The 25,967-nt window shown below is 59.5% G+C and overlaps 1 protein-coding gene across 1 annotated transcript in view; it reads right to left on the reverse strand.

The window, feature by feature from the left end:
- KCNC4 (potassium voltage-gated channel subfamily C member 4) overlaps positions 1-25,967 on the reverse strand; it is a 47,477-nt gene that overhangs the window by 9,923 nt on the left and 11,587 nt on the right. The window contains exons 2-3 of the mRNA XM_006132408.5: positions 20,329-21,265; positions 13,841-14,026 (exon numbers count right to left, since the gene is read on the reverse strand). Of these exons, the coding sequence (XP_006132470.1) occupies positions 13,841-14,026; positions 20,329-21,265 (1,123 nt within the window). The remainder of the gene's footprint in view (positions 1-13,840; positions 14,027-20,328; positions 21,266-25,967) is intronic.

Raw genomic sequence — 25,967 nt, forward strand, 5'->3', positions numbered from 1 at the left:
AGTAGCATCTCTTGGGTATGGCTGGGATTTACAATGGGTCCCATTAACATAGCCTGTGGATGCAGCTGAAATGCCCCCACCCAAATGCCCCTGCCGTCCCTTTCTAAAGCACCCATGCTCCTTGGGATGCGGCTGTGTGCAGCTCTCCTGGCCCTCTGTGTCCTGGGGCTAACAGCGAATCCCCTGGCGGCTGCGTGCGACACCGGCCCAGGGTTGTCGTTCTTCTCTTCTGGCCGCAGAGAGCCAGCGCTGTTGTGCTGTCTGCTGAGCAGCTATGTGTGACCCGGACAGGTGGCGTCATTGCAGCAGGGCCTTTGTATGAATGTGTTGCAAAGTGCTTCCCCTTGGCTCTTGCTTGGGAGGCAAGTGCATAGACCAACAAGAAGCCGTGGGCTGTAAGGATGGGGGGGCAGGGACGTATTAATTTACCAGCAGCCTAAAACTGAGGCGAGAGCTTTCTCTGTTTGCTAGGGCTGCAGCTTACACCTCGTCTGACTGCACAGGCACTGGCTGACATGTTTTATTGGCATTAAACAGGCATGCGGTGCTTTACTGGCAGGGCCGGAGAAGCCAGGGGCAGGCGGTTTCCGGGCAGCGCAATTATTTTCATGCCAGGTCTTTTTCTTGTCCAGCTGACTGCTAGGTCTTCCTGTGCTCTCCACCCGGTCAGGGCGCCCCTGAGACACAGACACCAATCTTTCTTCCAGGGATCACAAGCCTCGGCTGAGCTCCACAAACACCTCTGCCAGTCTGTCCCTCGTTGGCAGAGGGGAAAACGGATCGCGAGAGGCGAGCGACTCCCTGCGAGTCACACTGCTGGCGGTGGCGGAGCTGGCCAAGGAACACAAGGCTTCTAGTGGGCAGGGTTCACAGGTGAGCATGGCAACTCTTTGGTGCCGGGGACCATCTGGTGGGGTCCTGGATGTGTCAGTGATCATACACAACACAGAGAGACTTTCCACTCGTTAGGGGTTAACTGAAGCACTTCTCACCATGGAGAGGAGGGATCATTTGGCTTCCAGTCTCCAAATGGGTAATAGCTGTGGTGGATGTCGAGCTTTTCCCCGGGAAGACTAAGAGTGGGGCAGTAACATGGACTCACGCCTGGGGCCGGGACAGAAGAGAGTGGCTGGCTGCATACGCTCATTAATCTTGTCTTACAACAGAGCCAAGTCCAGGCTCCCCCGTGAGCACACACCTAGCGAGAGACAGCCTCTTCCCCAAAGGCCTTGCCAGCTACAGAGACAAGACAGAGAAAGGAGCAGACTTATCCTAGACCACCGGCAGCTATCCTAGACTTATCCTAGACCACAGTGGGGAACGCCCCAGGAATCCTGCCCACAAGCCTCGTGCAATCACTACCAGCCCCTACGCCCTTGCACTCTGCTGGGCCGCATCTCTCTTCTGCCACCTCTCACGCCTTTCCAAGTTTCAAAAGGAGAGCTTGAATCCACAGCAGAGGGACAGCTGGGCCATGGAGGTCCAGGTGGTGTGCAGATATGGGGATGTGTGATTTAGCTGGGATTGGTCCTGCCTAGAGCAGGGGGCTGGACTTGACCTTTCCAGCTCTACGATTGTGTGTGCAAAGACAGGCCTTGTGCTCTGTAACCGTGTGTGTGCCGCACAAGAACTGCGTGGGTGTGGATCATCTGCATGCAGCGCTCAGGCCTGGGGTGCGCAGTTAATGTGTGGATGAATGTGCACACACACACAATGCAGTCAGTGTGCATGCACCGGGGCTGCGTCTGTGCACAATGCGTGTGGGAGCGTGTATTTATTGAATTTTAGTGCAGCGCACACATGAGCTGTAGTAATGCCAAGCATTTCTAGGGCACACCCAGTGTGTGTGTGTGTCTGTGTGTGTGCACACGCATGGGGGGGTACTCGTTAGCAGCAGCCTGGACCTGCTAATGGATCTGGTAATGGGAGAGTCTGAGAAATCACCCTGGACGCAAACATCTGCTGCTGCCAGTGTCCATGTGGATGGCGTGGGAATGTTCTCATGCTGGTGCGGGTCCCAGTCATCCCGCCTCCGCGCCTTTCCCAATGTAACTGCAGCTGCGAGCCACAAGGGGCAGCCTCTGGGTCACTCCAGGCGCTGGTGACAGGCGGGGGAGGTTTGTCACCCCTAGATCACCAGTTCAAACCCAGCTGGGTCAGCAGCAGCAGCACTTCATCCCGCCGAGCTTCGCAGAGCTCCCGAGCAGCCACGCACTAGGGGTTCGCTGCCACCACAGCCCCTATCCAGGACGGACGGGGCATGATGGCCAAAAGGCACCTCCAGCCCGGAGCAGACCCACGCCCGTGGGGCCACACAAGAACAGCGCGCGCTAACAGGTGGAATCAGGCCCCATAGTCGGGTTCCCAACCCTCCAGGACTGGCCAGGAGTCCCCCTGAATCCACACCAGTCTCCGCGGGCATCCAAGCGGTTGTAATGGGACCCTGTAGGGAAATGGCAGGCCGTCGTGTTGGGAAAGAAGCGATCTCCTGGAGCAGCCAGCGCTGACCAGCAAGGCCTCTGAATCTCTCTCAGCGGGGGCAGGGGACGCACTGTTAGTCTGAAGCTGCAAAAACAACAAGGAGTCCGGTGGCACCGTAGAGGTCACAGATGTATCAGGGCATCAGCCACTTGGTCAGATGTATTGGAATGGACCCCGGAGGCCTGATGCACCAGGACAGCAAGAGAAGAGCACAGGACCGGTGCTAACGGGCTTTAAGTGCCTCTCCGGGGCTCCGGCAATGGCAGTGGAGCTCATGTCGGTTCTTGTGGACGATCTGAATGAAGCTGCCCAGGGCTCTGCACAGACCTTCCCCCTCGCCAGGTCTCTCCACATCGAGAAGGGGAAAGGTCCTTTGTAAGGCTACTCCGTGCGGCAAAGGTGGGTACAGCACCCAGGTGTCCGCAGTGGGGGGGCCTCGGGGCTCTGGTAACAGACGTGAGCACGTAAGGACCGGAGAGGCGGCTGACATCCGATGCCAGCTGACAGCAGACAAGGATGCGGTGTCAGTGGCACTAGGAGCGGTGCCCTTTTCCCTTCCCCCTTGGCTCCATTCGAGGGGCTAAACAAGAACATTTTGTGACTCACAAACCTACTAAATTACCAGAATTGGCAGGTAAATGAAAAGGCTTAATTACGAACGGAGACGCCTGGCCAGCTCCTTGGGGAGAAGTGGCTGATGAGTCGTGGGCCGGCACCCAGACGGGGAAGGGATGAGACCTCCGGACTGTGTTCTCCTTTAGGCTCTGTCCACCCTAGGTGGGCGTCCCGGGTGCAGCCGCCCCGGAAAAGCGCTCTCGCTCCAGCTACAGCCATCGAGCAAGTCCTGCTGCGTGTGGGTCTAAGGAGACCTCTCCTTGCGAGCCAGGAAAGGCAGGGTGCATGGGAGGGACGGCTGCCAGCACGCCACACCCCTGCCGGACACAGCCTTGCCGCACGGCCGCTCCCGATCTGGTAACGGGGCGGGGGGGGGCGCCGCATCAGCACTATTTCCTTTGCACTAGCAGCCCTGACATCAACCCGCCAATACCCTGCAGCTGCAGTGGGGGCTGAGCAGTTTGCAGAGTCTCTGCCCTCTTCCCCTGCTTCATTCAGTGGCCCACAGACAAGCCCTGTGGGGGGAGACAGCCACTGCCCTGTGCTAATGCCAGCTCGGGAAAACCCACCTTTTCTGCCTCCACACCCGCCTGGGAGCTCGGCAGAGCATCAAGCCGGCCCGTCAGCCTTCGGCACACACATCGCAGCGCTGAGGGACGGCAGTCTCGTGTCCCCCTTGTACAGAGGGGAAACCGAGGCACAGGGCAGAGACATGGCCAGTAAAGCTGGGAGCAGAAGCCGGGGCTCCTGACTGCCCATCTAGCGTGGATCCTGGTACCTCCAAAAATGCAGCCGGAGCCAAGGGCCTGGTTGCATTGCCCTTATGGATGTGGGGTAACCCCTCACCCCCAGCTCCCCGTTGAACTCGAGCCACCCAGCTCAGCTTTGCTAGCGAGAGAGGCCATCGCAGTGGCCTCTGCCCCCTCCCACTGCTGGCTAGTGCTTTGCTGCCCTGGGGCAAGCACTGGAACTGGCAGGCTACTAAAGCCGCTGCCCAATGGGGACACCTCACAAACACCCAGCGGGCTCCTCTCCCTCCTGCTCTCAGTGTCTCCCCGCCGCCATCTGCCAGCCTGACCCGGGCCTGCCAACACTTTCCCCTTTGACTCGTGAGCGGCTGTGTGGTCGGCAAATTCCCGTCCCCCCCCGGGGAGCGAGGGGCTCCCGGCCTGGCCAGCAGAGCAAGGGTGCGGGGCGCGGCCTGTGCAGGGCCCCTGGTCTCACCTTGAAGGACGTCCTAGCTCAGGCCCCCTTGGCTTCAGCGCCAAGCTCCGGACGGAGCCAGAACACCCCGGTGCTATTTCACTGCCAGCTGAAATCTGCTCGGGCAAGCATCCACCCAGCAGCCAAATCCTCCTGCCCTGTGCTAGCTCCAGGCTCCTGCTGGGGGCTCCCACGGCACCGGGTCCAGTGTTTGGCCAGACAAATGGCCTCAGGCAGCAGGCCAGAGCCAGCTGAAATGCCTCCTATTGGCGGGGGGGGGGGGGATGGCTAAGGGCGGCCATGGGACGTAGAGTTCACTCCCCCCCATTTCTGTGGTGGTCATTAAATCTGCGACTTCACCAGACGCAGCGGCTCGTTCTCTTCCACCCCGGAGCACTTGCTCTCCCGGCCATGCTGAGAGACATGGGGCCGGGAGGCTGTTCTATGCTGAGCAGCCTCGCCCTGCTCCAGTTAGGCTGCACGGAAGCAGTGGAGGAAAGCAGCAAACCTGCCCCAGGAGGTTTTCCAATGCCCGTGGGAGATACTAGTTTTCCTCTTCCAGAGAAGCGAGTGTGGCCACTGGCCAGCAAACCAGGTGGCTAGCACAAAGGCCCGGAACAGATCGGATCCCAGAGCCCTCAGGAGGCATCAGGTCCAGCCCCCTGCCCAAAGCAGGACCCCAACTCAATCAGCCCAGCCAGGGCTTTATCAAGCTAGGACTTAAACCTCTAGGGATGGAGCTTCCACCACCTCCCAGGGAACCCAGCCCAGCGCTTCCCACCCGCCTAGGAAAATAGCTTGTCCTAGTACCCAACCCAGACCTCCCCCACTGCAACTTGAGCCCATTGCTCCACCAATTAAAAGGCTCCCTTCCTGAGTATGGTCCCCTAGAGACCACGGCCCACCTACCTAACATGAAAAGGGCCCATCTGTGTGGGTGAAAATCCTAATCAACCTAGAAGGGGGAAAAAGTCAGCTCAGGAGAGAACTTTCCCTGCGGGCAAGAGATAACCCTGGACCTAAGAATGGACTTTCTCCCCCGGGCTGTCTGTGGATGGTCTTTACCGCAGATGAATGTAAGCTCATTTGAAAGCCAAGCATTCAGGGGAGGGGTCAGTAGCGAATATGCATTGCTTTGGTTAATTACTGACAGCATCCCATCAGAAACTAGGCCCTCTGACTCAGACAGCAAACCAACACCTTGGAAGTTTGGATCAGAGTTGTTCCCAGGGGAAACTGTTTTTGTTGTTTTACAAATAACTATGAATAACAAATGAATCAAGGGATTTTGTGGGCTGCAGATAAACAAAGCTGAATTCAACACACCCATGATTTGTAATGAAGTGTTCCCTCAGCTCTCATTTTAAATTGGATGCAGGGTTGGTTCCTGCTGCTGCTATGTTTACATACCAGGCAAGACTGGTTGAAAAAAAATGCCAGTTGTTTTCCCATGAGAAATTAAAAAAAAAAGGTCCTAAAAATTCCCACAGAAATGTTTCAATGAAAGCCAAAGTCAATAAATGAACGAACCTTCTTTTGAAATCCGAAGTGGTTTTGTTCCCCATTGAAAAATCTGAAAATGTCAACCAAAATAAAAAGTCTCTTTTTCATTAAAAACATTTTTTTTAATTCCAAAGGAAAAAATGTGAAATTGAAAAAAAAACGTATTATTGAAAATCGAGTGAATCTTATTAAAATTGGTTTTACTTTTCGAGTGTCTGTCTTCCCTGCGGAAATCCTGGTGCCTGATTCACTCCTGGACGCATGTCTCGTGTCCATGCCAAGCAACACCACAACCTCCAAGAACATTAGCAAGGGGCCCACACAACCCAAGATTGCGCATGCTTAAACTAAGCGGGTCCAACATGCCCATTGGGAACATGCCAGGAGCTGCTCTGCATTCGCTGTCCCTAGTCACGAAGACAACAGCTCACTCCTACAAGCACTGCATGGGGGGTCCCTGGAAAGCAGAAGCTAGCTAGGAGGTTTCCCTCATTGTTACATGGAGAACTTCCAGGGAAGGGCAGGAAATCAACTCCTGCAGAGCAACCCCCAAGCAACAGTCAATGTGAAGACCCTTTGTAGACCCACCATGCTCCTGCATGAAGGGTCAGACCCATGTAAACCCAAAGGGCCTGATTGTGACCTGAGCACCTGTTCTGACGTCAGTGGTGCTACCCCTTGTTCCCCAGGATGCAGCAACAGCAGTCTCAGCCCACAGCAGGAAAGAGGCTCTGGCGTTGTAGGAAGCCGCCTGTTGGACAGCCGGGTGAACCAGAGCACCCAACAGCTAATCTAACAGCCTCAGCCCTTTCTCAGACTACAAGATGCCTCCAAAGAGGCCACGGGGCTGACTGATCTGGCCCTACTATCTGTGAAGTGGCCACTGATTTCAGGCACCCAATTTTTTCGTGCTCAGCTGGACGCCACTCGGCCCCACAAGTGGAAGCGCTCAAAATTCGTGGCTCTTTTCCAGAAATCCAGGGTCCCCAGTGCACTTCGCGGTCGTTCAGCCAGAAGCGTGGGCAAGCCCGTGTCAGCGTGGGGCTTGTCTGCTGCTCCTTACCCACTAGTTCTGCTGCCTAACTGGTCACAAGCCCTCACGTCAGCTCCCTGCCCGCATGAGAGATCAGGGCTCTGCCCAGTCACGGAGCAGACATTTGCAATTCTGCCCCAAAGCGGAGGGTGCGGTGCCACCCTACTGCGCCCGCAGCCCTTCCCGAGAGCGCGCCTTACGCTCCGGCCTCCCCCAGCCTCCCAAGGCCAGACGGGACCACAGCTGTCACCTGGCCAGACTCTCACCCAACACCCATCCTCACTCCCTGCCCTGCTGAAATAGCTACGGCCCCTGGGGATGCCGCGGCAGCTGCGGCCAGGACAGGACAGAGGCGCATGCTCCAAGGGTCAGAGCCTGCGTAGGTGCTTCTAGACCAGGGCCTGCAGATGGGCTGCTGCCTCCGGAGCGCCTCTTGGCCTTGGGTGTCTAGGAAGCACCCGGCTTCCATTTCCCTCCCTCACCGGGCTCCTCAGAAACCCCCGCCAGGCTGCAGCCTTGTCAAACAGCCCTCCTCTGCCCCTGGCGACATGTGGCCTGCACATCCCCGCCGGCCCGGGGCCCCCGACCTGCCCGGCCTGGGCAGCACCTCACACCAGGGGGCTCCTTCCAGCCCCACCCCGCTCAATCAGGCGCCCCCGCCACTTCCCCGAGCGGCTCATAACCGGGCAGCTGCAGCGCTCCAGGCCTCCGGCACCCCCAGCCTGGTCCAGCCTGTGACCGGCTCCTCCTCCCTCCCTCCCTCTCCCTGGGCCGGGCCCAGAGTCAATTGTCCCACCTGGGGTGGGGCCCTGATCTCACCACAGGCAGGCTGAGCACCTGAAGGGACCAGCCACCCTGTGAGGGGGCCCCAGGCTGGGAGACTCCCTCTGCCCCCCAAACAATGATCCCCTCCCCCACCATTAAAACCCCGGGGAGCGCGGGGAACCCAAGGCTGGTCCGGGGGATGGGTGTTTTCTAACAGGGCCACCCCAGCGTCCGACCCCGCGCCCTGCGTGGGCCAGCTGTCCGGGGACAGTTGCCCGGACCCGGGGGGCGGGGCCGGTTGGCTGTGCTAATTGTCAGCAGCGCTGCTCGTTAGGGAGGCTGGTTTCCCAGCAACACTTATAGATGCTAACTAAGGTCACCCTAATTGGTTTCAAAGAGTTTGTTGCCAAGGAGCTGCAGGGAGGCATTTTACAAACAGAGCGGCTGGCGGCCAGGGCACCCGGATGGGCTCTTCCCAGGCCAAAGGCAGGGTCCAGCCACCTGCTCCCGCAGGCATATGCATGAGCACACGTGTGCAGTGACTGGGGAACAGAAAGGCCTCGTCACGCAGACAGGGCCAGGGTCTCGCCAACGCGCACAGGTGGGGCACTCGGACACTTGGGCGTGCGACACCCTCGCACTAATACACAGACAGGAATGGGCTCACCCCCATGTCCTCTGGCACTTGCCCGGGCACATGTGCCACGGAGTCAGCAGCACACTCACAAACATTCACCCGGCCGTGCACGCGCCTGTCGTGAGACCCACCTGGGGTCTGCACCCCCGTGACAGGCCGCTGGCTCACACACACTCTGAAATGATGCCCCAACACACGTAGCACTGTCGGTGCCCACTGTGTCACGGGGCACACTCACGGACCGCCAACCCCGCGGCTGTTACAGGTTCTCACCCCAGGTCTCAACCACCCTTCCTGCGGCATAGAAAGCCCCTAAGCCAGGCTGTCCCTCCCGGTGCGGGTTCCCTACGCAGCTCGGCGCTGGCACTGGCACTGGCACTGGCACTGGGTGGCGGGGGCTGCAGCGACAAGGAGAGGGTTTGCCAACTCCTGGACCATGCACCATTTACTGCACTTGGCAGGACTTACCACAGGGATGCTGGGCTTACATGGAGCAGCCTCAGCACAGCCTATGTGGAAGTAAGTGGCAGGGCGGGACTGCACAGGGGCACACAAGTGCGAAGTTGGGGATCTGGCTGCCCTGCCTGCTGCCCCCCGAAAGCCTCAAGGGGACAGGGTCTGTGTGGCTCATGGAACCCTCAGCCCCTCAAGGCCTCCAGGCACAGTGAGCTGGCACCAGAGATGAATTTTACCCATGGCTGGCTGTGGGGGTGCCCGATGCTGCACTAGGTGAGGTGCTGCAGCCCAGAACTCCCAGCGGGGAGCCGGGGAGCCGCGTCTTACACACCTCTCTGGAATGGTCAGGAGGGAGACGGGGGGACTTACAGCTGAGTGACATACGCCAGAGAGCGCCTCCTGCCAGAGCAAAAGCACCTCGGAACGGCCTAAACATTGCAACGAGAATTCCCTTACTCAAAAGCCACAGCCGGCACGACAGTGGAGAGCAGATGTGGGACTCGATGTACACAAAATGAAGCGAGGTAATTAATGCAAATCAGCATGGACGCATGGAAACCAGATCTCGTCAAACTGGCCATTTTTTATGAGAGTTCAGGCTTGGTCGATAACGATAGTGACGTCGACAGAAGAGAGTCCGACTCCTGTAAGGCATCTGACTTGATGTTGCAAGACGTTTTGATTCAAAACAAGAACCCTATAAAATTAGCACGGCGCACATTGAACGGGGGAAAACTCACGGCTAGGCCTCAGCAGGTACCTGGACACGGGGAATCACAGCTGGGCAGCTCCGTTTCCAGGAGGAGCCCGCTCGGCCCTATGGGATCACGACTGGTCAGGCTTGTAGAGAACACAGCTAAGGGATCGGAGCGACACGGGCGCTTGGCAAACTGGGCCCAAGCAAACCAGGCAGGTTTTAATGCAGCTGAACGCAAATGTGTTAATGTAGGAACAAAGGCTGCAGGAGGAAGAGCAGGGCCTCCCCACCCCTTCAGTCCGCGCAACCTGAGCTTCCAGTGCCCGGCTGTGGCCACAAAGGCGAATGCCACCCTGGGATCAGGCCCACAGGGAGAGGAGGGCAAAGGGGCAGTTCCCCTGGGACTCAGCAATTCAAAAGGCTGGGGATGCACCCCCCACCCCCACAGCCCCACACGCTGGGTGTGCACCCCCCACCCCCACAGCCCCACACGCTGGGTGTGCACCTCCACACGCCCACAGTCCCACACGCTGGGTGTGCGCCCCCACATGCCCACAGCCCCACACGCTGGGTGTGCACCCCCACAGGCCCACATGCTGGGTGTGCGCCCCCACAGGCCCACAGTCCCACATGCTGGGTGTGCACCCCCACATGCCCACAGTCCCACACGCTGGGTGTGCACCCCCACAGGCCCACATGCTGGGTGTGCGCCCCCACAGGCCCACAGTCCCACACACTGGGTGTGCGCCCCCACAGGCCCACATGCTGGGTGTGCGCCCCCACAGGCCCACAGTCCCACATGCTGGGTGTGCACCCCCACATGCCCACAGTCCCACACGCTGGGTGTGCACCCCCACAGGCCCACATGCTGGGTGTGCGCCCCCACAGGCCCACAGTCCCACACGCTGGGTGTGCGCCCCCACAGGCCCACAGTCCCACACGCTGGGTGTGCGCCCCCACAGGCCCACATGCTGGGTGTGCGCCCCCACAGGTCCACAGCCCCACATGCCGGGTGTGCACCCCCACACGCCCATAGTCCCACACACTGGGTGTGCTCCCCCACAAGCCCACAGCCCCACATGCTGGGTGTGCACCCCCACATGCCCACAGTCTCACACACTGAGTGTGCACCCCCACATGCCCACAGTCCCACACGCTGGGTGTGCACCCCCACAGTCTCACACACTGGGTGTGCACCCCCACATGCCCACAGTCCCACACGCTGGGTGTGCACCCCCACAGTCTCACACACTGGGTGTGCACCCCCACATGCCCACAGCCCCACATGCTGGGTGTGCACCCCCACATGCCCACAGTCTCACACACTGGGTGTGCACCCCCACATGCCCACAGTCCCACACGCTGGGTGTGCACCCCCACAGTCTCACACACTGGGTGCGCACCCCCACATGCCCACAGTCCCACACGCTGGGTGTGCGCCCCCACAGTCCCACACGCTGGGTGTGCGCCCCCACAGTCTCACACACTGGGTGTGCACCCCCACATGCCCACAGTCCCACACGCTGGGTGTGCGCCCCCACAGTCCCACACGCTGGGTGTGCGCCCCCACAGTCTCACACACTGGGTGTGCACCCCCACAGGCCCACATGCTGGGTGTGCGCCCCCACAGGCCCACAGTCCCACACGCTGGGCGTGCACCCCCACATGCCCACAGTCCCACACGCTGGGTGTGCCACTCCACACACGCATGCATCAGGAGTGCACCCTCACACAGGGTACACGGAGAGGGACACGGGCACACACCCATGTGCCAAGTGGACACAGGCAGCCAGGTTGCAGGACAGTGCTGAGTGACGGCCCCACTTGTGCAGATGGGAAGGTTTCAGCCCCCCCAGAACGATGCACAAAGGCCTGGGGGCCCTGCCGCCGGAAGGACAGAGGGAGAAACGCTTGACTGGTGTTAGGACGGGCTTGCCCAGGGAGAAGGGCATTCTGGGAAGGAGAATTATATTCTCCCAGCTTCCTGAAGTAAACCATGCTCAGACTGTAGCATTGCTGCATGCGGGGGCCAGGCCCGAAGCCGGCCTAGGGCAGGGATCTGCATCGTGCTTCCAACCCACACCCGTGAGGACGGACCACGGACATGCCTATCTCCCCGAGCACCGGCCGCGGAGCCGAGCTGCTCCGAGTCTGCGGCTCTGCCAGCTCGTCCAGTCCCAGCACAAAGAGCCTCCAGGGAGACCACCTGGGCGGAGGAGCCGCAGCTCCCATGGCCGCAGCCAGGACTGAGAGCACCCAGCCTGCAGCGAGGGAGGAGCCAGGGAGTTTGGGTCTGGAACCGCAGCAGCCGGCAGAGGGACCAGTGGATTCGCCCAAGTGCAGCTGGACCGGGCAAAGCTGCTTGGAGGGAGCCGGAGCCGGGGCCTGGCCTAGTGACAAGGGCCTGGAGCCCAGACGGCGCCGCTCCGAAGGATCAGCCACGGCCACGGCAGGGGAAGCTGGAACAGGCGTGCCAGGCTAACCTTGTACTGAGGCTCGGGCTGCACGGCCCTGGCCCTTCCTGACCAATGCCCAAAGTCATGGGGCCTCCTCCTGGCCCCGGCCCCTACCCGCCCTGCTGCAGGAGAGCTCCACAACACTGGGCCTGGTTCTGTTCCATCCCGCCAGCTCCTCTGGGCAGCGCTCACTGGCTGCCCCCAGCAGAGGTGGCTGCGCCCCAGGGTTCTCCACTTGGTGCCCCCTGTTCCCGGAGCCTCAGCCTCTGCCTCCCCCCCCGGTTCCTGGCTCCCCCTCCCTTGTGGGGCTTGAGCATCGCGGCAGCTGCCCGCTGGCTGAGGGGGTGGGCCTTGAGCTGGGGGCGGGCCTAGCCCTGCCTGTCCCCGCTCGGCAAACGGGCGCCGGGAGCCGGACCTCGCATTAACTCTTGCCAGAGGCTGGGCTCTTGCCAGTGGGTTCGCTATTCCGGGGCACGAGATGGGCAGCAGCGGGGCGGCTCACGGCTGGCTCCCCCGTCCCCAGGAGACACTAGTGGGGCAGCTCCAAGGGCTGAGCCAAGAGCCTCCCGCCAGCCTGAGCTGGACCGCCTAGGCCGTGCTGGGCTGCGAGGGACTCACCTCCCCCGAGGGTGGGTACGACAGCCCGACCCCTGCCCAGCTCCCAGCTCCCTCGGGCTGGCTCGTGTGACCGCAGCCGAGAGCGAACGGGGCAGGTCTGAGGAGCAAGGCCGCGGCGCAGAGCTTGGGGCTGGCCACACAGAGGAGCACGGAGCCAGCAGGTTTCTTCCGGAGCTCATTGCACAGGACAGAGACAGCCCCACTTGACTGACTGTCCCAGGTTTCATTGGCAGAATTTGTCTATGAAGCAACAACATTGGCAACGAGCGCCTGGTGGGCTGCAGGAGCGGGGAGCCGGTGTGACAACCGCAGACCCGTGAAACCTGCCAGGGCCAAGCCCTTCGGGCTGCTCGGTCACCTCCCCCAACGCCCCCACTGGCACCTCCTCGGCCAGTGCTCAGTGCTGCACCCCGAGCCAGCTGGAAAAGGCCAGTTGGGTTGGGGGGTTGCTGGAATATTTTTTTTTTAAGTTTCACAATTTCTCACAAACCTTTTTTGCTTTGTTTTGTCCCCGAACAATTGAAATTGCCCCCAGTGTCAGCGTTCAGGCACCGGCTTGGTACGACTGATGGGCTGGAAACCCAGACGTACTCCAAATGTTTATAGAAAACCAAACAGTTCCCCCCAGAGCGTCCCGGTTCTAATTTCTGGTTTTTCAGTGGCAAACTGGCAGCATTTTGGCCAAGCCCTGCCCCTCCCCCACATCTGTGCTCGAAAACATTTCTGCCCGCGCTCGCTGAAACGCTGAGTTCTCGGCACCATGAGCGGCACTGGAATGGTCAGGCAGGAAAGGGACGGACAAGGGCAGAGGTGGAGGGGCGAAGGAAGCCGGCACAAAAGTCAACAGCTGGGAAGAGGAGAGCAGATCCTGGCGGCTGGGCAGTTTCACACGTGGGTAGCCCCGCTGGCGGGGAGGCAGGTCCAGCAGGCCTGAGTCTCCATGCAAAGGAGCGTAACCGGGCTGTGCTGAGCAGGTGGCTTGCGCACCCCGTGCACACACACGATGAGGTGCGGCAGAAAGGAAGAACCAGGTCTGGCAGCGCTGTGGCCAGGGAAGCCACTAGAAGTGGGCGGGGCAGAAGGACCCAGAGAACACCGGGACGTGTGGGGAAAGGAAGCCCAGAGGGGGTCCTGGCTGGCCCAGAAGCACCAAGGCAGCACGAGGTGGAGCGGCTGGGAAGGCAGCAACCCCAGGGACAGACAGGGGAGGTGGAAGAGGGTCATGTAGGCCGATGGAAGCACAGGGCAGGAGACGGGGGCTGCCAGGGGGTGAATGGGGAAATGACAGGGAAATGCCCCCCCATCAGCCCTTGCACATCCCTCCTCGTCCCTCTGCTCCATCTCCCCCCCGTCCGCTCCGGCCGCCGCGCCTGTACCTTTCCGGACGCTGCCGTCGGCCGCGCAGGAGAAGTCGCCGGCGTTCAGCAGAAAGCAGGTGGCCGCCTTCTTGGTTTTGTCCCTGGTGCTGGAGCGCCTCATGGGCCGCTTCTCCTCATGCACCGCCGAGAGGGGCTGCTCCTCGTCCGACAGCACCGTGCTGGCGTCGCCGTTCTGCTTGGAGTCTTCCGGCGGGGGAGGGGAACAAATATCAGTTCTCCAGAGAGACTGGCAAGCCCAATCCAAATTGCTCTGCTCCTGCCGCTGTGGGCGTGGGGGTGACAGGCCTGGCTTCCCCCCATAGGGGCACAAGTCGGCGTGCCATCCTCAGGGCAGGAACCGCCCCGCGGGGTGGCCGTGGCACTCAAACAGCCACGTGGCTTGCTGGCCTGTTCCCCAGACCTTCCCAAAACAACAGCCCAGGCCCCGGCAGACAGAGCGGCTCCACTGCCTGCATGGGACCGTGTCGCTCTGGGGTCTCTTGACGCCAGCGGAGGGGTGCTGGTTTATACCGGACGAGGACCTGGCCGTGGGGCTCAAACCCCATCCCAGTCCTGAGGTGGCTCCAAATTGCAGCCAACAGCCACCTGCCTGCCCCCAGCTCCTGTACCGCTGCCCCAAGCTGCCCCAGGGGTCTGGCTGAGGGCTGGGTCCGGTGGCAGGCAAGTGTCAGCGTAGAACGAGAATGGTCCATGTGGGGTGCAAAGCAGGAACTGCCCCAGGTGCTCTGGGAGAAAACACTGGCCTGTCGCCAACCCTGCCCCACACCCAGGAGAGAACAGAGCGGGGCCCAATCCTTGCTCGGGGGTCCCTTCTGACTTCAGTGGGGCTGCAGCAGTTTGCACCAGCTGGCCCTGTACATGGTATGCATTTGGCACTGGGGATAGACCGCAGGTGAACAGGCCTGGAGGGGGCAGACTCCTCCGTGGGGCACGTATGCCAGGGGCAACAGCAGGGCCGGCGTCCCTCACAAACCCTAGCGCAATGGCCAGCTGACAGCACCAGCCCCAAAGCCCGCTCAGTCCTTGTTTTCTGTGCCGAGATTGCCAGCAAGAAGGCCTGTTGTGCCCGGCAGGCTAGCGCCAGAGGGTACGTCTACGCTGCAATGGGGGGTGATTGTCCATCCGGTTGGCACCCGTGTTACCTTGGCTTAGCCGGCACAGGTAGCAATAGCAGAGTCGACATGTTGGCGTGGGCTCGTCACCAGAGAACGGGTTTGGGGTCCGCACTCTGGTAGCCAGCCTGTGGGCCATGCCCACCCCACCACCTCTGCTCTCCTGCGACCATCACCCCTTCACTTGGCAGTGTAAACACCAGCTTGGGAACTGGACTGAGGCCCAGCCAACGCGCTTTCACCCAGCCCACCAGCTGCTGGGATCTGCCCTCCCTGAGAGCGGAGCGAGACGGATCTGGGCCAGCGACCGGGATGGCCTGGGGACGCCACCAACACAATCTGAGGACGGCTCTTCCGGTCTTGCTCTGGACCGAAGCCAACCCCTTTGTGCACGTTAAATGCAGCTTGTTTGCCATTCACAGCTGGAGATGCGCCTCAGGGGCTGGGCTCCGCTGATGCAACTGGGCACAGCCGGGGTGAAGTCGATCCTGCTGCTCTGATTTGCACCGGTGGGCAGCAGAGCCCCGGGGCTCTGCGGGAGGGCAGGAAGGAGGGGTGTAGTGAGAACGGCTGTCTCTTTTCTGGACTCTCTTCTCTGCCATAAGCACTGTTGCACTGCCAGGCTCCCCGTGGAGGCTACAGAGTCCTTCTCTGCCAGCCAGAAGCCTGTAGCAAGAAACCCCAGAGAGAGGCAACCTCCAGGCAACAAACGCACAGCTCTTAACTGCTGTCAGGCGCTGGCACCAGAGATACAGCACAAATCAGGAGCAATCAGCAGCCCCGGGGTTCCAGTGACAGGCTCTGCTCTGAAGACACCGCACCAGCGATTTCCATCTATTACTCCCTAATCCGTCCCCTGGGGGCGGGCTGGGAACCAAAGACGCGTGGATGCCCAGGGCTGGCAGCTGTGTGGCGCGAATAAGGTTGGAGAAAGCAGCGCAAAGGGTTAAATGGCTCCGTTAGATACAAGCGGAGCTGGTGGGAAAATTTTCGACACAACAGTTTTCCATTGGAAAATACCATTTTGCCCAAACCAACGTGCTTGCCAGGATCAGCATCAACTGCAACATTTTTCAACAAGAAAAAGTCACATTGAACCATTTTGACTTTTGTGGCAACAGCATAAAAACGCTGTTTGCCCTTTCTCGGTTTGACTTGGTTTCGACTGGTACGTGTAAATTGGGTAACCCATCCCGCTCTGGTGCGCTTGTTAGGGTCCCCAGCTTGGATTGAAGCTAGTCCAGAGATTTTTTCCCCACAACATGACACCATGTCACTTTCTTAAATTGTCTGATTACAGTCGCAGGGGGGCTTTCGATAGCCACCGGCAAAGTCATGCCGGTGCTAGGAGACTCCAGGCCAATTGACAAACTAGGTGTTAGTACACAGAGCTCACTAGCAGCCGACACGCTCAGGCTAGGTTAGCGCACAGAGCTCGCTAGCAGCCGGCACGTTCAGGCTAGGTTAGCGCACAGAGCTCGCTAGCAGCTGACACGCTCAGGCTAGGTTAGCGCACAGAGCTCGCTAGCATCAGGCACTCTCAGGCTAGGATAGTGCACAGAGCTCGCTAGCAGCCGGCACGCTCAGGCTAGGATAGCGCACAGACCTCGCTAACAGCCGGCACGCTCAGGCTAGGTTAGCGCACAGAGCTCGCTAGCAGCCGGCACGCTCAGGCTAGGTTAGCGCACAGAGCTCGCTAGCAGCCGGCACGCTCAGGCTAGGATAGCGCACAGACCTCGCTAACAGCCGGCACGCTCAGGCTAGGTTAGCGCACAGAGCTCGCTAGCAGCCGGCACGCTCAGGCTAGGTTAGCGCACAGAGCTCGCTAGCAGCCGGCACGCTCAGGCTAGGTTAGCGCACAGAGCTCGCTAGCAGCCGGCACGCTCAGGCTAGGTTAGCGCACAGAGCTCGCTAGCAGCCGGCACGCTCAGGCTAGGTTAGCGCACAGAGCTCGCTAGCAGCCGGCACGCTCAGGCTAGGTTAGCGCACAGAGCTCGCTAGCAGCCGGCACGCTCAGGCTAGGTTAGCGCACAGAGCTCGCTAGCAGCCGGCACGCTCAGGCTAGGTTAGCGCACAGAGCTCGCTAGCAGCCGGCACGCTCAGGCTAGGTTAGCGCACAGAGCTCGCTAGCAGCCGGCACGCTCAGGCTAGGTTAGCGCACAGAGCTCGCTAGCAGCCGGCACTCTCAGGCTAGGTTAGCGCACAGAGCTCGCTAGCAGCCGGCACGCTCAGGCTAGGTTAGCGCACAGAGCTCGCTAGCAGCCGGCACGCTCAGGCTAGGATAGCGCACAGAGCTCGCTAGCAGCCGGCACGCTCAGGCTAGGTTAGCGCACAGAGCTCGCTAGCAGCCGGCACGCTCAGGCTAGGTTAGCGCACAGAGCTCGCTAGCAGCCGGCACGCTCAGGCTAGGTTAGCGCACAGAGCTCGCTAGCAGCCGGCACGCTCAGGCTAGGTTAGCGCACAGAGCTCGCTAGCAGCCGGCACGCTCAGGCTAGGTTAGCGCACAGAGCTCGCTAGCAGCCGGCACGCTCAGGCTAGGTTAGCGCACAGAGCTCGCTAGCAGCCGGCACGCTCAGGCTAGGTTAGCGCACAGAGCTCGCTAGCAGCCGGCACGCTCAGGCTAGGTTAGCGCACAGAGCTCGCTAGAAGCCGGCACGCTCAGGCTAGGTTAGCGCACAGAGCTCGCTAGCAGCCGGCACGCTCAGGCTAGGTTAGCGCACAGAGCTCGCTAGCAGCCGGCACGCTCAGGCTAGGATAGCGCACAGAGCTCGCTAGCAGCCGGCACTCTCAGGCTAGGTTAGCGCACAGAGCTCGCTAGCAGCCGGCACGCTCAGGCTAGGTTAGCGCACAGAGCTCGCTAGCAGCCGGCACTCTCAGGCTAGGTTAGCGCACAGAGCTCGCTAGCAGCCGGCACTCTCAGGCTAGGTTAGCGCACAGAGCTCGCTAGCATCAGGCACTCTCAGGCTAGGATAGCGCACAGAGCTCGCTAGCAGCCGGCACGCTCAGGCTAGGATAGCGCACAGACCTCGCTAACAGCCGGCACGCTCAGGCTAGGTTAGCGCACAGAGCTCGCTAGCAGCCGGCACGCTCAGGCTAGGTTAGCGCACAGAGCTCGCTAGCAGCCGGCACGCTCAGGCTAGGATAGCGCACAGAGCTCGCTAGCAGCCGGCACGCTCAGGCTAGGATAGCGCACAGAGCTCGCTAGCAGCCGGCACGCTCAGGCTAGGTTAGCGCACAGAGCTCGCTAGCAGCCGGCACGCTCAGGCTAGGATAGCGCACAGAGCTCGCTAGCAGCCGGCACGCTCAGGCTAGGTTAGCGCACAGAGCTCGCTAGCAGCCGGCACGCTCAGGCTAGGTTAGCGCACAGAGCTCGCTAGCAGCCGGCACGCTCAGGCTAGGTTAGCGCACAGAGCTTGCTAGCAGCCGGCACGCTCAGGCTAGGTTAGCGCACAGAGCTCGCTATCAGCCGGCACGCTCAGGCTAGGATAGCGCACAGAGCTCGCTAGCAGCCGGCACGCTCAGGCTAGGTTAGCGCACAGAGCTCGCTAGCAGCCGGCACGCTCAGGCTAGGTTAGCGCACAGAGCTCGCTAGCAGCCGGCACGCTCAGGCTAGGTTAGCGCACAGAGCTCGCTAGCAGCCGGCACGCTCAGGCTAGGTTAGCGCACAGAGCTCGCTAGCAGCCGGCACGCTCAGGCTAGGTTAGCGCACAGAGCTCGCTAGCAGCCGGCACGCTCAGGTTAGGCTAGCGCACAGAGCTCGCTAGCAGCCGGCACGCTCAGGTTAGGCTAGCGCACAGAGCTCGCTAGCAGCCGACACGCTCAGGCTAGGCTAGCGCACAGAGCTCGCTAGCAGCCGGCACGCTCAGGCTAGGTTAGCGCACAGAGCTCGCTAGCAGCCGGCACTCTCAGGCTAGGTTAGCGCACAGAGCTCGCTAGCAGCCGGCACTCTCAGGCTAGTTTAGCGCACAGAGCTCGCTAGCAGCCGGCACGCTCAGGCTAGGTTAGCGCACAGAGCTCGCTAGCAGCCAGCACGCTCAGGCTAGGTTAGCGCACAGAGCTCGCTAGCAGCCGGCACGCTCAGGCTAGGTTAGCGCACAGAGCTCGCTAGCAGCCGGCACGCTCAGGCTAGGTTAGCGCACAGAGCTCGCTAGCAGCCGGCACTCTCAGGCTAGGTTAGCGCACAGAGCTCGCTAGCAGCCACCACGCTCAGGCTAGGTTAGCGCACAGAGCTCACTAGCAGCCGGCACGCTCAGGCTAGGTTAGCGCACAGAGCTCGCTAGCAGCCAGCACGCTCAGGCTAGGTTAGCGCACAGAGCTCGCTAGCAGCCGGCACGCTCAGGCTAGGTTAGCGCACAGAGCTCGCTAGCAGCCACCACGCTCAGGCTAGGTTAGCGCACAGAGCTCACTAGCAGCCGGCACGCTCAGGCTAGGTTAGCGCACAGAGCTCGCTAGCAGCCGGCACGCTCAGGCTAGGTTAGCGCACAGAGCTCGCTAGCAGCCAGCACTCTCAGGCTAGGTTAGCGCACAGAGCTCGCTAGCAGCCACCACGCTCAGGCTAGGTTAGCGCACAGAGCTCGCTAGCAGCCGGCACGCTCAGGCTAGGTTAGCGCACAGAGCTCGCTAGCAGCCACCACGCTCAGGCTAGGTTAGCGCACAGAGCTCACTAGCAGCCAGCACGCTCAGGCTAGGTTAGCGCACAGAGCTCGCTAGCAGCCGGCACGCTCAGGCTAGGTTAGCGCACAGAGCTCGCTAGCAGCCAGCACGCTCAGGCTAGGTTAGCGCAGTGGCAGGGAGAGAAGCTGCCGATGGATTCTGTTAACAGTGGGGAGCATTTCACACACTAGGCAGTGGCACCGCCATGCCAGCCCGCAGCGCAGAATTACACTGTCCCTGGATCTAGGCAACGTGGTTCCCATACTGGGGCAGCTTCTCATCTCTGGTGGCATTTCAATCAGCCAGCCCCGCCTTGTGGGGTTACCTGTGTCACCCCAGCAGCCGCAGGAGGGATGAAGCTCCGGTGCGTTCTCTCTGCTCTATGCCGCATGAGAGCGGAAGCAGCACAGTACCTAGCTGTGTTCCAGGGATTCTGCTTCCCTAGTGAGGAGGCCACCTGAGCCAGCTGCCTGTCTGGAGTCCCCTAGTCCAAACTCCAGAGCCAAGAGCTGCCGGCCCCCGGGACAGTCTGGCCCGGAGGTGATGGCACCGGGCAAATCCTGCTCTCACTCCAGCGCGACTCTGGAGCATCTCTATTGGACCACGGCCATCCGCTAACCCTGCCCCCCACCTGTGTGTCTCCACCAGGTGGGATTTACATCCCAGTCCTTTTTCCTCCTCCCCCTCCAGCTCTCATGAAGCTGAGCTTTTGCATCTCACCTGATCGCTTTCTCTCCACCACCACCTCCTCTGCTGCCAGGGGGCACGTGTCGCTCTGTGTGCTGTTGCGGGGAGAGTTGTCCTCTGACTTGCCGTAGGTGGGGGAGTCCAGCGGAGCTGGGCGGGGAATATGCTTCTTCTTCTTCTTTGGCAGCTTCTGCTTGGCCATGGCGAGGGAGTAGTACATCCCAAAGTTGTTGACGATGACAGGCACCGGCATGGCGATAGTGAGTACCCCGGCCAGGGCACACAGCGCCCCAACCAGCATGCCTGACCAAGTCTTGGGATACATGTCACCATAACCCAGGGTTGTCATAGTGACCACCGCCCACCAGAACCCAATGGGGATGTTCTTAAAGTGAGTGTGGTCGCTGCCGCTGGGGTCGGACGGCTTGGCCCCAATCCGCTCCGCGTAGTAGATCATGGTGGCAAAGATCAAAACCCCCAAGGCCAGGAAGATGATGAGGAGCAGGAACTCGTTGGTGCTGGCCCGGAGCGTGTGGCCGAGCACCCGGAGCCCCACAAAGTGCCGCGTCAGCTTGAAGATCCGGAGAATCCGGACGAAACGGACCACCCTCAGGAAGCCCAGCACATCCCGGGCGGCCTTGGAGGACAGGCCGCTGAGGCCTACCTCCAGGTAGAAGGGCAAGATGGCCACAAAGTCAATGATGTTGAGCAGGTTCTTGACGAAGAGCAGCTTATCCGGGCAGCAAATGATTCGCACCAGGAACTCCAGCGTGAACCACAAGACACACACCCCCTCGATGTAGGTGAGGACGGGCTCCGTCTCCACCTTGTGCGTCACCAGGACCGTTGTGGTATTGCCAACCACCACTGTTTCGTTCACCTTGACGTGTCTGTTAAAGGCCTCGTGCGTCTCGAGGCAGAACGTTGTGATGGAGACCAGGATGAAGAAGAGCGAGGTGAAGGCAACGACCTGCGGGAGGAAATGGACCCAGTGGTTAGGGGCACCCCCAGGGCAGACAGGAAAGGGAGCCCTTCCCCGTTGGACCACCCGCCACAAGGGGGCAGGAGGAAAGAGACCTGCCGCATCCAAACCTGAGTGGGGGTTCAAGCGCAGGACATTGCTGGTGTGGTATTTTGTACACCCCTCGGACCCAAGCCCTGCTCTTGTCTCCCCACCCGAGCGGAGCCTGCAAGCTTGCCCTGCCAGAGCTCACAGCCCAGGAGAGGACACCTCACCACCAGTGACACCTAGGACACTGGGTACCTGTCGCCATGGCAACTGCCGCCCTTCGGACGCTTGCCCTGCCAGAGCTCACAGCCCAGGAGAGGACACCTCACCACCAGTGACACCTAGGACACTGGGTACCTGTCGCCATGGCAACTGCTGCCCTTCGGACACTTGCCCTGCCAGAGCTCACAGCCCAGGAGAGGACACCTCACCACAAGTGACACCTAGGACACTGGGTACCTGTCACCATGGCAACTGCCGCCCTTCGGACGCTTGCCCTGCCAGAGCTCACAGCCCAGGAGAGGACACCTCACCACCAGTGACACCTAGGACACGGTACCTGTTGCCATGGCAACTGCTGCCCTTCCGAACCCAGCCTGGTGCTGAAGATCAAGGCCACTAGGGCCAGGAAGATGATCCCAATTTCAGGGCATTTTGCTCCTAGCTCTCCTCTTCATATCAGATCGGGGCTTTCCTGGTGGCTCTTGGGCCATTCCCAGGTTCAGCACGTCACAAAGCCACCCCTGCCCGAGCATGCTGGTGGAGGAGCAGTGATGGGCGGAAGAAGCCACGGGGAGCTGGCACTGTGGCTGGTGGGGGGGTGACATAGTTTATAGGACTTAGGCCTCGAGGGCTTTCAAAATGTCACCAGCACGACCCATAAAAAAAGAAGACCCTGAGCCTACAGCTAGTCTCTGGGGCTAAGGTCGTCTGGGTAGGTTTGGCCCTCGGTGTCTCTCTTGGTCCACCTGAGCTCACAGCGCCACATGAGACATTAAAATTCATGAGACCCCTGTAAGATCATAAGCCCCCAAGTAATTGGCGTGTAGTGTGATAACGTCTCCTTCCCCGGGCATACAGTGATCTGGCGATAAAGCTGGAAGTCCCCAGGTTCAGTCACTAGGGTGGTCACCCGGTTGGGTTTAATGAATGGCAGCAGCTCCCTTCAGTCAGAACCTTTCTGGCTGGAGGCCTCTCGGCAGAAATTCAGGAGGGCAGGTTGCAGCAGCTCCCAATGAGAACACTGGGCTTGCCCCTCATGCATCCCCTCCTCCACCCTACTGAGAACACAGGGACCAGCTGGGTCCTGCCCACTTCCTCCAGGTGTCTGAATGGGAATGGAGGGTGTTTGGCATTCCAGCCTGGAGAGGCTTTGACCCCCTCCCACTGTGCTCTCGTCCAAACCCAGCCCTGGCGCCAAATCTGCACCGAAGCCTATACCCAGGGGTGATACCTGGCCCCAAGCCCAAAGAGACTCCAGGGTGTGAGCCGTCAGGGGGTCATTTGGCAGTGTCAGTGAAATCCATGTGATGTTCCTGCTCGCAGTAAAACCACCTCTCACACACAGCTCAGAAGCAATCTCAAAACGGTCTGCAGAGGAAGAGCAGTATCACCATCCGCATTTTAGAGATGGGGAAACTGAGGCACGGAGGGAAGGAAGCCCAGCAGCTTGGAGCTAAAATAATGGCCTCCTGCATCCCCGGCCAATGGACTATCCCTCGCTGGCAGATGAGCCCCTCCCAGATGGAAGGCTCAGCTAACACGGGCAGTGCAGAACGGCCATAGGAAAGATGCGCCAGCTCTCCCGCTGATGGAAATCCACACAGCTCCAGCTAAAACCGGACATCCCGTTCCTCTCCCAGGGCTAGAGCTGGCCACAGAGGAGCGCTGAGGACCGCGCGCTGGGAAACATGCCAGCCCCATGCTCTGTGTCTTTCCGGGGGATAGACCCTAGTTTCCAGGGCAGGCCAGGACCATGTACAAGAGCTACATGCCAGTGGGTGTATCATGCCACAGTCATTGTGGGGGGAGGAGATGGAACTGCCGCTAGTAACAGATTTGTTTAAGTGTCCATTATGAATTCACATGAAAGGCTGGCGTAACAGCACCAATTAAAAGCCTTCAATTGCTCTGCATGCAAATGCCACATCTCTTGCTGTAACTGATCATGCTGCTATTCACAGCTCCCAGTTAAGGATCTGTCTGGGTTTCCATTAGAACAGAGAAATTCGTTTTTGGCTCCCCCAGGGGTTGTAACTCCCGTGTAAGAATCCTCTGAAATTTGTCAGCCAGATTTTCAGATGGTGCCAATCTAGGTCTCTCTAATAGCAATTTTCCCCAGCTCCCGGTCCTTGTGTCCATGTAGGATGCTGCCCCCCAGCCCCCATTCTGAACGGGGAAGGGGGGCTGGGAAAGGATGGAGCCTGTGCAACAGCTGGCACTGGGGGCAGGGAATTAATGGTATGCTCATCTAGAACAGGCACCAATTACAATTGTTCCAGAGCAATGTTTGCCCTGGGAGGACTCTGGAGTCTTGGGGCAGCCCATAGGAAGAATCTGGCTTTCCTCTCCCCCCTTTAACCCTTCTGTTGCTGGTTTCCAATGCTTAGCAAAGCACTTCTAGTAACCGTGACAGGAACATAAGAACATAAGAACATGAGAATGGCCGTACTGGGTCAGACCAAAGGTCCATCTAGCCCAGTATCCTGTCTGCCGACAGCGGCCAGCACCAGGTGCCCCAGAGAGGGTGGACCGAAGACAATGATCAAGCGATTTGTCTCCTGCCATCCCTCTCCAGCCTCTGACAGACAGAGGCCAAGGACACCATTTTATCCCCTGGCTAATAGCTTTTTATGGACCTAACCTCCATGAATTTATCCAGCTTCTCTTTAAACTCTATTATAGTCCTAGCCTTCACAGCCTCCTCTGGCAAGGAGTTCCACAGGTTGACTACACGCTGTGTGAAGAACTTCCTTTTATTAGTTTTAAACCTGCTACCCATTAATTTCATTTGGTGTCCTCTAGTTCTTCTATTATGGGAACTAATAAATAACTTTTCTTTATCAGCCCTCTCCACACCACTCATGATTTTATAGACCTCTATCATATCCCCCCTCAGTCTCCTCTTTTCTAAACTGAAAAGTCCCAGTCGCTTTAACCTCTCCTCATATGGGACCCGTTCCAAACCCCTAATCATTTTAGTTGCCCTTTTCTGAACCCTTTCCAAGGCCAAAATATCTTTTTTGAGGTGAGGAGACCACATCTGTACACAGTATTCAAGATGTGGGCGTACCATAGTTTTATACAGGGGCAGTAAGATATTCTGGGTCTTATTTTCTATCCCTTTCCTAATAATTCCTAGCATCCTATTTGCCTTTTTGACCGCTGCTGCACTCTGTGTGGAAGTTTTCAGAGAACTGTCCACGATAACTCCAAGAAGCGAGGCTTCTCGTCCATCCAGCACCCAGGCAACTGCACATGGGCTCAAAATTGAATGGGAAGCAAAAGTTCAGTGGAAGGACGGGGTTCCTTCCCTGACCAGCCAGGCTCAGCCCCCCCTTCCTGCCAGGAGGCACTCATGGTGAGCCCATTATCCAGAGCACCTGAACCACCTCTGGGCAGGAAAGCCCCACTGAGGAAGCTTGCTGGATCCTCCCCAGTGCTGCTCTTGACAGAACATACTGGCTTCCCGCTTGGCACGGACCTCACCTGCATGGAAGCGACATGCAGCCTCTGGTGGCAAGTATCACAATCCCCATGCTGCTCCCATGGGCGCTGATAGCAACACTCCCGCTGCTGAAAGAGGAGCAGGCTTGGACCAAGTACTCGTCTCTTCTGATGCAGGAAACTGGACCAGTTTGTACGTCAGACCTTCTCTGGACGTGGTGCTGCAAATCGGTTCCAATGTACAGGCCAGATCCCCAGCTGGAGCGAGTCAGCCTCCACTTCCTTCAAGCTACGCCCAGTCACACCAGTGCAGGGCGGAGTGTTAAGGGCGGCGGAAGGCTGCAAAGATCTGTACCCCAGAGCGCCAGCCGGGGCTCCCAAAGGAAAAGGCAGCAGCTAGAAACGAATGACCTCACCTCACAAGGGGTGTCGTGCACACACAGTCTGGAGGGAAAGGTACTGTCCCACAGTGCACAGGAGAAGACGGTGCGAGAGAGATGGAAAAGGTGGCAGACCTCAATCGGATCTTACCCCACCACCAGGGTAAGTCCTCAGCTGGGGAAAACTGATGTGGCTCTGTTGAAGTCAATAGGCAATGAACAAGATACAGGCCAGAATTATTGACTTCAAACAGGCTGACTCCAGATTTACACCAGTGTGACTTAGATCTGAATCAAGCCCTAGAGACCACTAAAAACAAATGGGATTTTGCTTTCTCTCTTGCACCAGCAGGAATCTGCAGTGACATCCAGATTCAGACATTGGCACAACAACAGTTTGAGATCCAGCCAGGGGAGATGAGGATCAGTTCTGGTGGGTATAACTAGCCTCTAAAAGTAGAAGGCAGCCAGTTGGTAGGATCTGGTGGAGCTGCCCCAGATTCACGCCAGCTGAGGGTCTGACCATAATCTTTACCGGGGCTCTGACTTTTGTCTAGTCAAAGTGTGGGTGGGGCTGTTTCCCCAAGGGCTCCTTTTTCAGCCTGCTGTTCCAAGGC

This window comes from Pelodiscus sinensis, chromosome 27 (assembly GCF_052426305.1).
Source record: "Pelodiscus sinensis isolate ZL-2025 chromosome 27, ASM5242630v1, whole genome shotgun sequence".
Lineage (NCBI taxonomy): Eukaryota > Metazoa > Chordata > Testudines > Trionychidae > Pelodiscus > Pelodiscus sinensis.